At 36.3% G+C, this 17,869-nt stretch overlaps 1 protein-coding gene across 3 annotated transcripts in view; it reads right to left on the bottom strand.

Moving 5' to 3' along the window:
• Nucleotides 1–17,869, bottom strand: part of LOC141363076 (poly(rC)-binding protein 4-like) — a 99,601-nt gene that overhangs the window by 35,618 nt on the left and 46,114 nt on the right. For all 3 annotated transcript variants that reach the window (XM_073865577.1, XM_073865576.1, XM_073865575.1), the window contains exons 2-4: nt 14,181–14,359; nt 11,100–11,123; nt 1,975–2,007 (exon numbers count right to left, since the gene is read on the bottom strand). In XM_073865577.1, coding sequence (XP_073721678.1) covers nt 1,975–2,007; nt 11,100–11,123; nt 14,181–14,288 — 165 coding nt within the window. In that variant the 5' untranslated portion in view covers nt 14,289–14,359. The remainder of the gene's footprint in view (nt 1–1,974; nt 2,008–11,099; nt 11,124–14,180; nt 14,360–17,869) is intronic.

Genomic DNA, 17,869 nt, shown 5'->3' with positions numbered 1-17,869 from the left:
CTCTTTTCCCGCCATTGACGAGTTATCTCGTTAATTAAGAAAAAAACATTTGCATAAAAATGTTTTTTTTTTTTATGTTAATCCATCATACCGTAACACTTACCCAATTTATAAAAAACTGAAGCAAAAAAAATTACTAATTTTAAAAAATATTTACAAATTTTAAACTCTGTGTATGTTTTGATAATTGTTCTGAATCTGATCTCTAACAAAATTCCTTCACAAAAATGTAATTATTTCAGCTTTTTGCTAAAAACATTTTTTTAAGAAAAATACGCATTTTTAAAGGTGCAGTGTGTAAATTTTAGCGGCATCTAGTGGTGAGGTTGCGAATTGCAACCAACGGCTCAGTCCACTGCCCAACCCTCGCTTTTGAAATGCATAAAGAAGCTACGATAGCCTCCACTGGACAAACATTTCATAGTCGGAGACAACTTTGTAAAAAAGTTTGTCCGTTAAGGGCTTCTGTAGAAACATGGCAGCACAAAATGGCGATTTCCATGTAAGGGGGCCCTCGGTGTATGTAGATAAAAACGTCTCATTCTAAGGTTATAAAAACATAACGGTTCATTTTAAAGGTCTTTATACACCACTGATAATATAGTTTTGTATATTATTTTGCATTTTTTTTCAAGAGATCCTTCTAAAAATTACACACTGCACCTTTAAGAGTTTATAAACAGAGAAAAAAAATATAGATATGATGAAAGTTTTTCCCCCTTTTTGTTTGTTTGTTTGTTTGTCTGTTTATTGTTTGTTTGAAAGCATTATTTTTATATATATATTTGTATGTTTATATATTTTTAGAAGAAAATGTTATGTTGTAAAAATCACAAAAAATACTGGCGGACAACATTTTAAAAATTGGCTGGCGTGGAATGAGTTAATAGCGTGTCAGAATCCATGATGTGTAAATTAAAAAACATCACTTTATTGCATGATATCATATCTGGTTGCTACAAAGGTTTACGAAAAAAAAAAATTGCATGCTGAATGTCTAGGGTGAACACGGCTTTATGATTGAATAAAGTCGCGTAGTTCACAGTTTTCTTGTATTTTTAATCTATTACCCATTTGGTGGCTCCTTTTTGTGATAAAAAAGTGTCCATGTGGTACATACTAAGAAATCCCAGCAATAGTAGTATTTCTCACATACGTTAGACATATTACTCATTTTGCATACTGATTTTTGCATACTATATATAAAAAGGACTGCATAGTTTTTTAGTAAAAGCATTTAAAGAAATCCTCTTATGTCTCTCCAAATCTTGTGAATAAAATAATGACAGAATTTTCTATTTTGGCTGTTCCTTTACGCTTCATCTATTTACAACAGCACAAAACAGTGCGGATGGCAATTTTGTCTATTTTTGACATCTGTGGATCGACCCCCGTGGTGTCCCTAATGCGATAGAAAATGACTCGTACGCAGGCTCGTGTTTGCGTTTGCCAACCCCTAAACCGTTAATTAGGGTGAGCCTTTTTGACATTTCACGTTGTTAGGAAGCAAAAACCATTATGGTCGAGCTACGCAAAGAGAAACACAATGTGTGCCGTGAAGGATTTCTACTGATTAACTGTGTGTGAGGGAGATTTTTCTTATTCTGGAGCGACATGCTCTCACCCACGCCTGGGTCTCTCTCCTTAGTAACCTGCTTCAATCTTTGTATGGATGCCATTGTTACCTTAAAAATACCAGTGCAGTCATATCAAATAATGAATTATTTTGTGTGCACGTGCGTGTCAGACGCACTTGTGATGAAAGGGTTCATTTAAATATTCACATCTTCCGCAGTATGCAGTGAACATTGAGATCTTACATTGGAAATAAGGGCGTTTTGTGTATTTTTCACAAATAGCATGTGGCGTACATCATGCTAGCTACAAAGAAATACCATCTACTATGCAAGCATGATGCATGCTGGGAAGTCAAGATAGACTAAGGAGAAGTACTGTATGTAGCATGCGGCTTACCTCCTCTCGTATCCTCTTCACGGTCTCTCCTTTCTGTAGAGAAAAAAAAGACATAACTCACTTAAAGCCTTTGTGTTGCGTTGGCACAATACGTTTACAGAGTGACTGTCTTTCCCAATCTCATAATAGCTCAGGATAAAGTGAGTTTGACTAGTTGAACAGATAGCTGGAATTAATATCAATTCTGCTTCGCTACACAGCAATATGGCATCTGCATGGATGAACCCCAAGGGAACAGGTTTTCCAATCCTAGGGCCCACGTTTGGAAGGTCTGGAGAATCAATAGCCCATGAATCACTTAGAGAGTCTCAAATAGAGTCCCGCTATCTGACACATGGAGCAAACACATACCGCGTAGTCATGACCGAGGATACAAATGCCCATTTTAGCACGCTTGACTGACGTTTTATTGTTTATAGCGGTGCAGAAAAGCAATCGGATGTGTCATGACAGTGGAAAAGCAGGGCTTGAGTGCTCTTAATTCATCAAGGGGATTTTGATTTCAGATGGCACTATTTCGAGACCACATGTCTCATAAATCCAAAGTTAGCGGTTGGTAGAAATTTCGATGGCAAAAAAATCTTTCACACTCTGATGCATGTGTCACTATTCACAGCTGCTTATTAAATCGTCGCTTGATTGCAAGGTTTCTGTTCAATTGGATTTCTCAATTAAATGAATCTTAAAAAATGGCAAAAATGGTATATGTTTATAATAGTTGGCCAAAAATGATATTAAACCCATGATTTACTCACCTTCAAGCTGTCCGAGATCCACATGCATAATTTTTCAGACGAACACATTTTTAGTTATTATAGAAATTGTCCTAGATCTTTTAGTTTATAAAATATAAGTTATGGGGTCCACCTCCTTCAAGCTCAATGATTGTGCATCCATCATTCCCAAAAGTTATCCAAACGGCTCCGGGGGAAAAACAAAGGCCTGAGGGTTAACCGAGTGGTTTTGTCATAGAAATATCCATAATTAAAACTTTATAATCGAAAATAAGTAGCCAATCATCTGAATGCAGACGCGACTAAAATGGCGTTACCAGAATCTAGTTATTTTCGTTTATAAAGTATTAAAAAATATTTATACGACAAAACCGCACAGATTACCCTCCGAAGGCCTTTGTTTATCTCCCTGGAGCCGTTTGGATTACTTTTGCGACGGATGGATGCACATTTTTGGACTTGAAGGAGGTGGCCCCCATATTCTTGCATTTTATAAACTGAAAGATCTAGGACATTTTCTAAAATAACTAAAAATGCGTTTGTCCGGTAGAAATTTCGATGCCAAAAAATCCTTCACACTCTAATGCATGTGTCAGTATTCACAGCTGCTTATTAAATCATCGCTTAATTGCAAGGTTTCTGTTTAATTGGTCTTCTCAATTAAACGAATCTTGCAAAAATGGTATATGTTTATAAGAATTGTCCTTAAAGTTTGGCCACAAATTATATTAAACCCATGATTTACCCACCCTCAAGCCGTCCGAGATGCACATGCGTAATTTTTCAGACGAACACATTTTCAGTTATTTTAGAAATTGTCCTAGATCTTTCAGTTTATAAAATATAAGTTATGGGGTCCACCTCATTCAAGCTCAACGATTGTGCATCCATCATTCCCAAAAGTTATCCAATCGGCTCCGGGGGAAAAACAAAGGCCTGAGAGTTAATCGTGCTGTTTTGTCATAGAAATATCCATAATTAAAACTTTATAATCGAAAATAAGTAGCCGCCATCTTAAACGCCTCTGCATTTCACTTTTCTTAGTGCGGACGCGACTAAGATGGCGTTACCTGAAGCTAGTAATTTTCGTTTATAAAGTATTAAAACATATTTCTACAACAAAACCACACAGTTTACCCTCTGAAGGCCTTCGTTTATCTCCCTGGAGCCCTTTGGATTACTTTTGTGAAGGATGGATGCACATTTTTGGACTTGAAGGAGGTGGCCCCCATATCCTTGCATTTTATAAACTGAAAGATCTGGGACATTTTCTAAAATAACTAAAAATGTGTTTGTCCGATAAATGATGGAGATATCCCTTTAACTCTCATACATGTTTTTTTAATGACTATATGAAGTGAAGTTTGTCTGTAAAGAACATCTCGCAAGGAAAATATAATATGCAATAGTTTTAACCAAACACACACAGACTTAAATGCTTCACTCAAAAAGCTCATTAACAGTGATGATCAACAAACATCATTAAGTAAAACGATGAGATCTTAAGACGCAAAAACAGCGATGAAAGGAAAGACATCAGCGTAGAGTCTAAAAACAGCAGAACAATGCTATAACTGAGCAGCATCATTTATTCATACTGAGATGCATGCTGGGAGCTCCAAAACCCTGAACAAATCAAAAACATGGTTTGAAATGAAATTGTTTCTGCAGGCAACTCTGTTAAGCTAGTTGGGACAATATTTAGCCTAATCTTTTGGTCTAATGTTTGCTTCTGCGTAGATTCAAAGAATTATTTTGTGTCATTTGTTCATAAATCATTCATATCCATGCAAAATTTACTTAAAAATGGTTTACGAAAGACGCTAACAGTCAAGCTAGCAAGTGCTAAAAAGAATGAAGAATCATGTAACGAACAATTCGCACTGAAATTTGTTCAGCTCGCGCTTCAAGAACGAAGCCCAAAATACATGAGAAATCATTAAAACTTGTGTTTCGTGAACGAGACTCGTGCTTTCGTCCTGAACACCTTCATTTACATTCGCGTCGAATTACGTATGTTGTCTACTCTGAGCTGAGGTCTATTACATATTATAATTTCCCATTCACCTTTATCACTTTCTCCTCAAAATGCATTAAGAATAGTAATCAACTTAAAGGATAATTCCGGTATTTAACACTTTGAGTCTCATTTCTGGTTTGTTTTGGATGAACTACAGTGATGGACACAGAAATTTTCACAATGGGTCGAGTCTTGACTTTTCGACTCATTTAGAAGCGTCTCTTGACTGCTTCAGAATGGAAGTCAATGGCCATGCACAAACATGACATTAAAAGAACACTTAACGTTCATTTTCAAAACTGTACTACTCACCGAGTGGTTCGTGGTGTTCGTTGATGATTAAAAACAAATATATCGGGGCAATGTATGATTTCAATCCGTGTTATTTGCTATAGTGGAACTATTTTTTCAGATACCTCACAACCGCGTATATACTTCCGCTCTATATTTGAGTCTGAAGCATGAATGAACGTAGTCCAACAAACTGTAATAAAACGGTAGCATACTTTCAAAATCAAGTTTTTTATAACACTTACACCATCCAATATGTTTTTTTATCGGCAGAACAATAAAGAAGATATTTTGCAGACACCCCAGTGCTCCGTCATGCAAGTCAACAGATCCGCACACTTTAAGAGCTAAAGCATATATATCCAATACAACAGTAATCCCCCATAACTCCGTGTGACATATTGACGTCTTGTGAAGCAAATCAATCAGTTTTTGCAAGAAACTGAACGTTATTTACAACACATTAGCGTGAATGCCAAAGCAGGAAGCGCGCTTTACGTTCAAGGTGATCTCTTCCACACTGGTGTGCGTTTTGTGGCTGTTGGCTATGGATGTTGGTCTGTCTGCGCCACCTATAGAGCGGGAGCGTGAAGCGCACTTCCTGCTTGGCAAAAGCTCTGCATTAACGCTGTAAAATATATATATATATATATATACAGGGAGTGCAGAATTATTAGGCAAGTTGTATTTTTGAGGATTACTTTTGTTATTGTACAACTACAGTGCTCTTGGTCAATTCAAAATGTTAACAAACCCTCAAACTTGAACATTTAAGTAGTAAAAGTGAAATTTTGGCTTTATTAAGAGAATATTTCTATGTACATCATTATTAGGCAACTATTAGTGTGCAGAATTATTAGGCAACTAAATGAAAAACAAAGATTTTACCATCTCACATGTTTTTTTTTTCAACTGTTAAAGTGAGAATAATAAACAAACTCTACATTTACAAAAAAATTAATAAACCAATAAAAAATAAAAAAATATATAGACTCAGTGACCAATATAGCCACCCTTCTTTTCGATAACAGTCACAAGCCTTCCATTCACGGATTCAGTCAGTTTCTTGATCTGGTCTGAACCAACATTTTGTGCAGACGCAACCACAGCCTCCCAGACACTGTTCAGAGAGGTGTACGCTTTACCTTCACTGTAAATGTCCTGCTTAAGAAGGGATCAAAAGGTCTCAATAGGGTTTAAGTCAGGTGAAGAAGGGGCCATGGCATTAGTTTTTCATCTCTAAGGCCTTTACTGGCCAGCCATGCAGTGGAGTACTTGTGATGTATGTGATGGAGTGTTGTCTTACAAAATAATCAGTCTTCTTGAAAGATACAAACTTTTTCCTGTACCACTGCTTGAAGAAAGTGTCTTCTACATTACAGGCAGGCAGGCACAGACAGGTATTATTAAACATGAGCTTGTTGGACCTTTTTGGGTTAAAAATGGAAATAAAAAACAACTCTCAGACCTACTGCCAATTTTTAGAAGACACTTTCTTCAATCAGTGGTACAGGAAAAAGTTTGCATCTTTCAAGAAGACTGATTATTTTGTAAGACAACACTCCATCACATACATCACAAGTACTCCACTGCATGGCTGGCCAGTAAAGGCCTTAAAGGTGAAAAACTAATGCCATGGCCCCTTCTTCACCTGACTTAAACCCTATTGAGACCTTTTGATCCCTTCTTAAGCAGGACATTTACAGTGAAGGTAAACCGTACACCTCTCTGAACAGTGTCTGGGAGGCTGTGGTTGTGGCTGCACAAAATGTTGGTTCAGACCAGATCAAGAAACTGACTGAATCCGTGAATGGAAGGCTTGTGACTGTTATCGAAAAGAAGGGTGGCTATATTGGTCACTGAGTCTATATATTTTTTTATTTTTTATTGGTTTATTAATTTTTTTTGTAAATGTAGAGTTTGTTTATTATTCTCACTTTAACAGTTGAAAAAAAAAACAAGTGAGATGGTAAAATCTTTGTATTTCATTTAGTTGCCTAATAATTCTGCACACTGATAGTTGCCTAATAATGATGTACATAGAAATATTCTCTTAAGAAAGCCAAAATTTCACTTTTACTACTTAAATGTTCAGGTTTGAGGGTTTGTTAACATTTTGAATTGACCAAGAGCACTGTAGTTGTACAATAACAAAAGTAATCCTCAAAAATACAACTTGCCTAATAATTCTGCACTCCCTGTATTCGAATCTCAAAACTGAAAATCGAATGTCAACCCACGGAACGAATATTCGAATATTCTGGTCTAGCCCTACAAATATGGGAAAAATATCTTCTGAGAGAAACCGAGCGAAAAAACTACAACCACATGTAAACAGTCCCTTTTCTGTTTCCCGCCGGCGGAGTGATATATCAGCGAGCAATGAGTCTTCCAAGAGAAGTCAATGGAATTTTACAAAATGCCAAATAAAACACGACAGAAACTGTATTTCGCTACACAACTTGTTTTTAATCATCAACGAACACCACGAACCACTCGGTGAGTAGCACAGTTTTGAAAATGAACGTTAAGTGTTGTTTTAATGACATGTTTGTGCATGGCCATTGACTTCCATTCTGAAGCAGTCAAGAGACGCTTCTAAACGAGTCAAAAACTCAAGACACGACCCATTGTCAACATTTCTGTGTCCATCACTGTAGTTCATCCAAAACAAACCAGAAATGAGACTCAAAGTGTTAAATACCGGAATTATCCTTTAAGGTAGCTCTTTCAGTCTGCGATGTAACTGCACAAACTTAGGTCTAGGTCTGTGTTTATTTATGTTCTGGAAACCAAACCTAAGTGTATTGATTTTACTTTAGGAAATAGCCCTTCATTCATTTTCCTAAGCGGAGGTAAAACAAAGACAATGAGGAATATCAAAGCCATGGGACAGCTTATACGGGAACGTGACAGAGCAGTATCATTCCATAAATGTCATGAAAACGCCCTGAGACAGCTGCACATTGCTTACAGTCCAATACGAGTGAATGTAATATTCATATTAATATGATATGTGGCATAAATTAATGTCAATTTAACACATTAAGATATATGTGCGTAAGCATTTTCTACATAAATACAGACACACATGCTTGGTTTAAGCATTGAAATGATCAATGCATCCTGTATTGTTGTCCAAATTAACATCAGGTTTTATGTGACCGTGAACGTCAGAACGTAGGAGGTAGAAATATTTTAAAATGCCTGCGCTATTAAACCAAATATCATATTAGGGACAATGACACAACAAGCTCCTAAAAAGCGTTTTAAAAATATTTTGAAAATGGATGTAATGCATATCAGGAACGATGTGTCTTAAGTTTTGTTTATTGAACATTTCTATATATTTAAAGGCGTATTAGTGCACGATGTTTGAAAGCCAATGTTGACATTTAAATCACCTAAACAAACACACCCCTATCCCAATAGAATCTGGACCTTCTTTTGATAGACCCGCCCCACACATACGTAACCCCGGCAAGGATGTCGGTTAGTAGACACGCCCCTTACTAATGATTGGCTACAAGTGTGTTTTGGTAGTCGACCCGACTCCCTTTTACAAAGCGTTTTTAAACATTGTGCATTCCGCCTTTAATGATTTTTCCACACTATTTTTGATATCCTCATTCACAAAATGTCAGGTGGTACAACCAATCATTGTCTATCTGCCGGATAAGTTTTAATGCGCTCCGTGTGTCATGCCGATTGTTTGTTTATGTGATAGCGGCATTTAAAATTATAATCCTGAAAATGGTTTGAAAGTGTAAAACAACTTTGAAAATTATACATTTACAAACAATCATTTAAAAAAAGTATAATAACAATTATAGACAACCTAGCTTGCATTAATTAAAACTAAAATTATTATTACAATTTTTAGCTTAATGTTTTTTAACTCATTCATCGCCAGCCTTTTTGAGAAAAGTTGCCCACCTGCATTTTTGTGATTTTAACAAAATTTTAACAAAATTCCTTGCTGGAAAAATTATTTTCTATAAATATATAAACATACAAATTATATCAAATTAAAGAACACACCCTCTGCTTTCAAACAAACAATAAACAAACAAACAAACAAACAAAATGGGGAAAAAACTTTCATTATATATTTACTTTTTCTACTTAATTTAACCACTGAAATATGGATATTTCTCTTCAAAAATACAACATTTTAAGCAAAAAGCTTAAAAATTGCGTTTTTGTAAAGAAATTTATGTTAGAGATCAGACTCAGAATGACTATCAAACATAAAGGCAGTTAAAATAAATCATTAAATCTTTTTAACTTCCGTTTTTGATCAATTCGGTTGGGCGCCATCTGGTGGATAAAAGCGGTATTACACTTTCACTATGAAATTCGTCCAGAAAGGCATATTTATTAGTTAAATATGAACTCATAAATGACGAGATAACTCGTCAATGGCGGTGAATGAGTTAAATGTCTTAGAGGCATTCATAGCAGTTGCACCCTTTGACTTTCTGGTTGCACCACCTGACCTCCGCAATAAATTTGCATTTAACTTCTACTTGGATGCTGGTGTAACATTTTGCTTGCATGTCATTGACCCATTACTCAAACTCGGCTATAAAAAAATGTTTGTAACTACCTAACTCGCTCAGGAGATTCTCTTCAAACTGTTGTGGTGCTTTGATGGTAGTTGTACTGGTAGAGAGATGGTAGTTCGCAATATATCACCCCTAGTGGCATCGCTTACAATGCGTTGCATATTTGCGTCCTCACCTTAGACCTAATGACATTGAGTTTGTCTAGCTGTGTATATGTTCACGTTCATGTTTTGGGCATACTTTTTAAATTAAATCCTTCCTTAAAGAAGTGGAGGTGTAAGAGCAAGTAACTTATCCATCTTATCCATCTTATTGTGCAGTACAATTGTAGCCGCATTTATTTTTTAACTTCTTTTTGTGCACGTTGAAAGCTTGTGTATATTGCGAGCACTTTTCCAGGACAATAGACCAAACTATGTGTTGGAAAAGGCGAAGTGAACTGTGTATTTGAAAAGACGTATGTTAAGCAGTGCAATCCCCCGTTGAGCTTACAGAAGTCTGTATTCCTCCATCTGGCTGTATTGTGAACGCTCAAGCCAAAACTTTGGCAAAGGCCCAGAGACCTATTAGCAGACCGCTACTGAAGGGAGCAACCTTCATTTATGTGCGGCCAATGAAATGCCAACAACTGTGTGTATTTCTGAATATTCCAGTGAGTGTTTTGTAGCTTCGGGCCACAAAAATCATCCAAAAATCATCTCATCATCACTAGCTGACATGCTGTTTACTAATCATTGTGACATCTACATTCGGTCTCTCAGAGACAATTGCACTGGCTCTAGGGATAAACAGTGCTGCTTGTAGACCTGGACATTGTAATATATCCAGATCATTAATACACATGATGCACAACCAGAATTTCAGACTTTTGAAAATAGAAAGCGCTTTGAAGAAACTCAATAAGATCCTCAAAAGAGAACATTTCAATGAAGAGTTCTAAGCCAAACCAACCAGCAAGATATAAGACTTTGATTTAAACGAAAAGTACAAAACTGCATTGACTGTATTCAATTATTTATGTGTTAACTCTGTGTACTTAAATTACTTGATTTACTTCCCATGATGCATTGCAAATTACACATAAGTTAACATACATCATGAACACTACACAAAACATATGACATACATATTAACAATATTAAACGTTTAAATCAATGCGGCAAAGTGTACAAAAAGAGAAATTTGCAATGCATTGTGGGAATATGTTGTTGCTGCACCTTTGGTTCTCGTTTCCATGGTAACTCTTGGTGGATCTAAGTAGATCTTTCTTTGGGATTATGGGTAGTGTCGTTTTTCGGCTGTGAATTTGTCCTTTAAAGAGGATCTGTCATGAACTACGTTAAAATTGGTAGGCCTGTTTTAAAGTATTAATGTGTGACATTTTACATCTGGAATCGGTTGTTGTGCTTTTCCCAGCGACGGTGACATCAGGACACACATTCAAGACACATCCATCGAAGTCAAACATCAAAGTCAACAAAGGAAACAACAGGAACAAAGATATTTGCTCACCTTGCCTATGATGCTTCCGACCTCCTGTGAAAACAGAAACAAGCAAATGTCAGCGTATTGATCTGTCAGATAACACTTTGCATGAGGAAGACTAGAAAATGTAATCAGATGAATACCACAAACAATACAATGACATGTGAGTTTTAGTATCCATTAAATTATGAGATTAATTAAAGAACTGGTACAGTAATACAATTAATCAATAAGTGGCCTTAAAGGGCCAGTTCACCATTTACGCACTCTCATGTTGTCACAAACCTGTATAAATGTTTGATATTTGTGTTGATGAATTTTATTTTTGGGTGATATCCCTTTATTATTCATTATATGGTCTTAACACATAAAAAACTTTTTTGTTCATGTTTCTCTTGAGCTTTCCTTGATTTCACATTGAAATGATATCTGTATTTATCATCATTGAAAGTATCTTTAAAACTTTGCAATCTGTTGATGTGATTGAGAATTAGCATAAATTGTGCACATAAATCAGATAAATGTGTCAGTTTATTAACGGTTGGTTATGGATTTTTCATGACTGTTTTTAATGACTCATTCGTTTTACTGGCATGCGAATGTGAAAGATGAGAGGGAGTGGGAAGAAATCTGTCATTCACAGTTTCTCTGACACACAGTAATGACAACAATGATATTGACATCTGTTTGTTTACTAATAACTCAAGTGTTTGATTTAGGACACGGCGATATGTAGGGATAATAAGGGTTGTTATCGCAGAAATAAATCCCGACATTGTAATCAGATCCCCACGTGAAGCTTATTTCACGATTACAACCGACTGCCTGTACATTATCCCCCTTATTACACAGCTATTTACCTTATAAGCAAGATAAGGTTCATTAAATATTGATTTTAAATATTTTATTTGCTTATTTTTAAAAAATGCAGAGCTTTCACGAGGAAAACACGTTTTAAGATAAGACGTTCAAATGTCACGTAAATATAATTATTAAAATACATATTTAGGGGACCCATATTGAAACTGCTATTATATTTCATTTTTGTGTTCCTCTCAAAACGATTTGAAGCATCCGAGTTACAGCGTGTTATTCGTTTTGAGCGGCGTTATCTGGGAATAAGCAAATGCCGCGACTGGCCAATCAGAATCAGGCATTTCAACGAGCCGTGTAATAAAGATAAAAATAAATTATGTTTAGAAAACATTTACTTGAATAAATACTGTGATATTTACAAAGATGCTCAATTAAGAGAAAACATTTCCTTGCCAATGACATTTTCCTGACGTTTTTGACTGTAATCTGTAATTCCACTATTATCCACTAGGTAAATAAAAAAAGAATGTTTGTATGTTTATATATTTATAGAAGAAAATTTTTGTGAAAATCACAAAAAATGCTTGCGGGCAAAAACTAATTTAACAACATTTTAAACTCTGTGTATGTTTTGATTTTTGTTCTGAATCCAATGTCTAAAAAAGTCCTTCACAAAAATTCAATTATTTCAGCTTTTTGCTCAAAATTTGGTATTTTTGAAAAAGCCTACCCATATTTAAGAGGTGATAAAAAGAAAACAAATGAAGATAGGATGAAACGGTTTTCCAAATTTTGTTTGTTTATTTGAAAGCAGAGGATCTGTTTTTTTTAATTTGATATATTTGTATGTTTATATATTTAAAGAAAAAAAATCCTGGACGGCATTTTGTGAAAATCACAAAAAGTGCTGGCAGGCAACTTTAAAAAAAAAAGGCTGGCGGGGAATGAGTTAAGAGAAAACATTTGCCCTGCCAATGATGCTTTCCTGACGAGTTTTTGCTGTAATCTATAATTGCTCTACTATCCACTAGATGGCGCTCTTACCCAATTTATTATTATTTCGAATATTTTAACTCTTTCACCGCCATTGACGAGTTTTCTTGTTAATTAAGACAAAACGTTTTCCTGCCAATGACGCTTTCCTGACGAGTAATCTGTAATTCCGCTATTATCCACTAAATGGCGATTTTTCCCAATTTATAAAAAACAAGCATCAGCTACTCAACAACAATTTGAACTCTGTGTATGATTTGATCTTCGGTCTGAATCCAAAGTCTAACAAAAGTCCTTTACAAAAATGCAATTATTTCAGCTTTCTGCTCAAAATGTGGTATTTTTTAAGAAACCTACCCATATTTGAGAGGGTTTAAAAAGATAACAAACGAAGATAATATTAAAAGTTTTTTCCCCGTTTTGTTTGTTTAAAAGCAGAGGGTCTGTTCATTCATTTGTTTTATTTGTATGTTTATATATTTATAGAAGAAAATGTTGCAGGCATTTTGTGAAAAGGCTGGCGGGGAATGAGTTAATTGTAGTACATTAAAGGTGCAGTGTGCAATTTTTAGAAGGATCTCTTGACAGAAATGCAAAATAATATACAAAACTATATTATAAGGGGTGTATTCATAATGAACCGTTATGTGTTTATTACCTTAGAACGAGACCTTTTTATCTACATACACAGAGGGTCCCATTACATGGAAGTCGCCATTTTGTGCTGCCATTTTTCTACAGAAGCCCTTAACGGACAATTTTTTTTACTAAAATGTCTCCGACAATGACATGTTTGTCCGGTGGCAGCTTCTCTATGTGTTTGACAAGCAAGGGGTGAGCAGTGGACTAAGCCATTGGTTGCAATTCGCAACCTCACCACTAGATGCCGCTAAAATTTACACACTGCACCTTTAATATCTAGATCATGATGCAATGATAAAGCAATTATGTTAAGTATAGTATCGTCGAAATCATTATATATTTTACTTCTTTCTTTTATCTGCATTGAACTGCATCTTTCTTTTATCTGCAAGAATATGCAATTCATATTCTTGGTAAGAATTTTGGTGAAACAAAAATAATCTAATGCTGGAGTACTCTTTACTTCTCCCAGACTTGCTCTAAAACCTTTATTTTTCCAAAAATACTGATGAGACATATTACTACAATTATAGATTGTGAGTTTAAATGCTGCAATACTTTGAAATAAAAGTTTCCCAGAATATATTTATTTTCAGAAATTTCGGTCCAATTTATCATTTTGAAATATACACGCAGTCTTCACGTAAGTGTGCTTACCTTGCCGTGCATGAGCAGGCGGAGGGTTAGTGTGACATTCATTCCTCCATCTCCAAAATCCTGCTCACAGTTCATCCTGACGTGGGAGTTGGGCCCAGGGAGACGCATGAAAGATGCTCTGCGGATGATGGAATGGGTGGGGAGGGGGGAGTCAGGAGTCTCTCCTTCCGCTCGCTTCTCTGGAACAACAATACATAAAGCATCAAACATCAGGAACATGACATCGTCACCGCCCGCATGCGTGCTCTGATGCAAAGTGTCAGAAATATATGCCTTCTCTTTTTGGTGACATTTATGCCCTCGACAATCTACCCATCACGCCAATTCTCTGAGATATTGACCAAACGCTTTGAGAACTGACATAACCAAAAATCAACAATGCCTCGACACAAATCTTATTTCGTTTATACACAATATGCTGTCTTAGATTCGAACTCATGACCTTGGTGGCATTGCTAGTGGCAAGCTCAAACAGTTGAGGGAATACTGCATGTCTCAGCAATAAATACGATCTGTGATAGCCATGCCATCTGATCTTTCGCTCAAAGCTTTCAGTTAAGAGAAAACACGCATGACACACAAATCCAACAATGCCCAGGCAGCTGAACGATGACATTGTGGTGTTGTGTTACAAAAGCACACATCACAAACCAAACCCAGTGTCACCGATTTAGCCCTTGTCAGAGAAGGCGGCATAACTGGAAGTGCTCGCCGAAATGACTCCCAGTGCATTTCTGTAGTTTTAGGTGGCGACCCAGACTTGTTGAGGTGGGGCTGGTTGTGAACAATCTTTGAAAATTGCAGGTTTTGTGCACCTCTAACTGAATGAAACAGCACAGGTTCTTTTGAGATTGTCTGCATGCTTTTTATAGACAGTGCACTGCGGAGAGCATTGAGAAACATCTAAGACGACAAATATCTGAAGTAGTTTCAGCAAAATCTGATTTTAATGCTATGCTCTCAGACAGTGCGGCTCAGGGGCTGTTCGAGCAGATTGTTGTTTGTTGTCGCTGTTCAGTGACAGTTAGATTGGAGCACAGTGGACTGGGACAAAATGCTATTGCATTGCTACACTTAACTTGACACAGCATTATGAGTTACTGTTAGGGCTGTCACAATGATTAAATAATTGTCTCATTGCGACTGTGTGACTTCACCATGATTTCAGGATCACCGCAATGATTGCACATCTCTTCAAAAAACACAAGGGGGAGCTGCAGCGCCTGTATAAACGAGACCGTATCAGACGGCGCTCCTTAAAGGGACAGTAAGTAGGATTTACCCCATCTAGTGGTGAAATTGTATTTTCATTCAAATGAATAGTGCTCTCTAGCGCCTCGCTTTCCCAAATGCGTGTGGCAACTACGGTAGCCGTTATGTAATCACTGATCTCCTTGTCCGTTTTAGCCGGTTCACGTGTTCTGAATGAAAACGCGTTGGTAGGCAAGTGCTTTTTGTCCCTCTCTGCTATTATAGTTTATCAAACGACATTGAAGCCTCCTTGGACTTACACGTTCAATGTAAGTAAAGAGAAGAAATTCTAAGCTTACAAAGAAAATTCTGATCACTGGCAGAGGTCATCTGACACCAACGAGGACATATTTATGAATAAAGACATTGATTTTGATTAATAAAACACTTAAAACCCTACTTACTGTCCCTTTAACTAACAGTGTAATGCGATACATTGCAAAGGCATTCAATACAGTGGAAAAGCAGCATTTAAAGAAATGCTGCAAAACAATGCATTTTTATTTTTACTTTATTGTATTTATTTTTTATGAAGAATTTTCAGTTTTTTAAATATATATTTATTAAATAATTACTTTTAAATATGTGTTATGTGTATTAATATATGCGTAGACGCAAAAAATACATAGATGCAAAATATGCGCTTTGATTCGTCAGACCAAAAATGGCAGCGCCGTAGAGTTAGATTAATTGATGCATCGAAAAAATAATCGCTAAGTTAATTGTAAAAAAAAAAAATCTTTTATCACAGCCCTAATTGCAAAAGATAAATAATCACAACCAGTCTGAAAAATTATTTTATGAACAAACAAAAAATGTATAAAAATGAAATGTCAAAGCAATAAAACAGACAATTAATTGTCATAATCGTCAAAGTCCCAAAACAAGAAATTAATCGCCATAATCGTCACAGATTATAAGACAATTAACCATCAGACAAATGTCATAATCATGACAGCCCTAGTTACTGTGAAATCAAAATGAACTTTTTACAACCATAAGGCAAAAACAACAGCAACAACTGTATTTATAATCTTGAAATAAATTGTAATAACTTGCTCCACCTCTAAAATATTTCTGATGACATCACAAACCCCATTTAATTTGTAGCCCCTCCCTTTCAATTATCTGCATTCATTCTACAATGCCACACCCACTTCACAATCCAATCAATTCCCAAAGTGTTAAATCAAGTCCCTACCAAATTATTTTAATTGAGAAGCCTGATTTAATCTAAATTTCAAAGTTGTTCACCTAAAAAACATACAAAAATATGGTTTTAATGTAAACTTTGTTTATGATCTACGATTTTGCCAAGTGAGAGATGTCCTCATTGTAACATATTGTGTTGACCCAAGGACAACATATTTGTAAGAAAAACCTAACCCTAACCCACCCCAACCAAACTGGACCCTTAAATCAGAGGAAAATGATAAGTGAAAAACAATCTAGAAGCAGCTAATCCTGATTGAAACTTGAAACAAACTTTAAACGTATTTCTAAAATCTAGGGCTGGAACGACGCGTCGACGTAGTCGATTACGTAATTACGTCGATTTGCCGGAAATGCGTCGATGCGTCGTATTGTTTACGTTTTCAAATGAAGGCGGCTTCAGCTCCGACCGGATAATACAAGTGTTATACCAAACAGCCAGAACGTGATCAAAAGTGTGGGAATACTTTAAGCAGAGACCAAATAAAACACATACTGTGTAAAACTGAAATGGCATACCACAGCAGCGCAACATCTGTGCATGATCATCTTAAAAGAAAACAACCTGGAGCTCTCCGACCTCAAAATGACGCGACGGCAGCGTAAGTAGTCTCAGCCTCAGACGTCACGCCCACAAACTGTTGGCTGAACGTCTGATGTTTTTCGTACACTTTTCTGGAAACCCTGTGAGAATGTTAAAGTCGTCTTTGATTGGTTGGAAAAAACGGATTTCCAGGAGACGCGAGTGTCGCGATTAGTTTCAGTCCCTGGAAAACAAAGCTCTGACGTTCCATTGAGGAAGAGAATCAGTCGTGTTCACGTGGATAATAATGAGCAGTTATCATGATCAGCTAAACATTGGATTCTCAAAAATATGCATAGTTCGCGGCATCGCGGCATTCTTTAAGGCAGTTAGTGGAGTTTAAAAGTTTGGTTCTCCTGAATTGCTTGTATGTGTTAAAAAGTGGAGAGATATGCTTCAAACAGACGTTTAACAGGATCGTCTCATTGGTGTGGCTGTTGATGAAGTGCTCAACGTTGTCCTATGGTGAGTAATGTTGTTTATTTAGATACTATTTGGTTGCGGCTGGTTATTTCAATAACTGACTTGTTGCCAGCCGGCTCGTTATTGTGGGGAGTCCGAAACGTGACGCTAGATGAAACAAACTGTGATTGGTTGTTTGACATGTCGGTCAAACAGCTCGTGGGCGGGCTTTGTCCAGAAA

The sequence above is a fragment of the Misgurnus anguillicaudatus genome, unplaced genomic scaffold (assembly GCF_027580225.2).
Source record: "Misgurnus anguillicaudatus unplaced genomic scaffold, ASM2758022v2 HiC_scaffold_32, whole genome shotgun sequence".
Taxonomy (NCBI): domain Eukaryota; kingdom Metazoa; phylum Chordata; class Actinopteri; order Cypriniformes; family Cobitidae; genus Misgurnus; species Misgurnus anguillicaudatus.
This window is presented reverse-complemented; position numbering and strand designations above follow the sequence as displayed.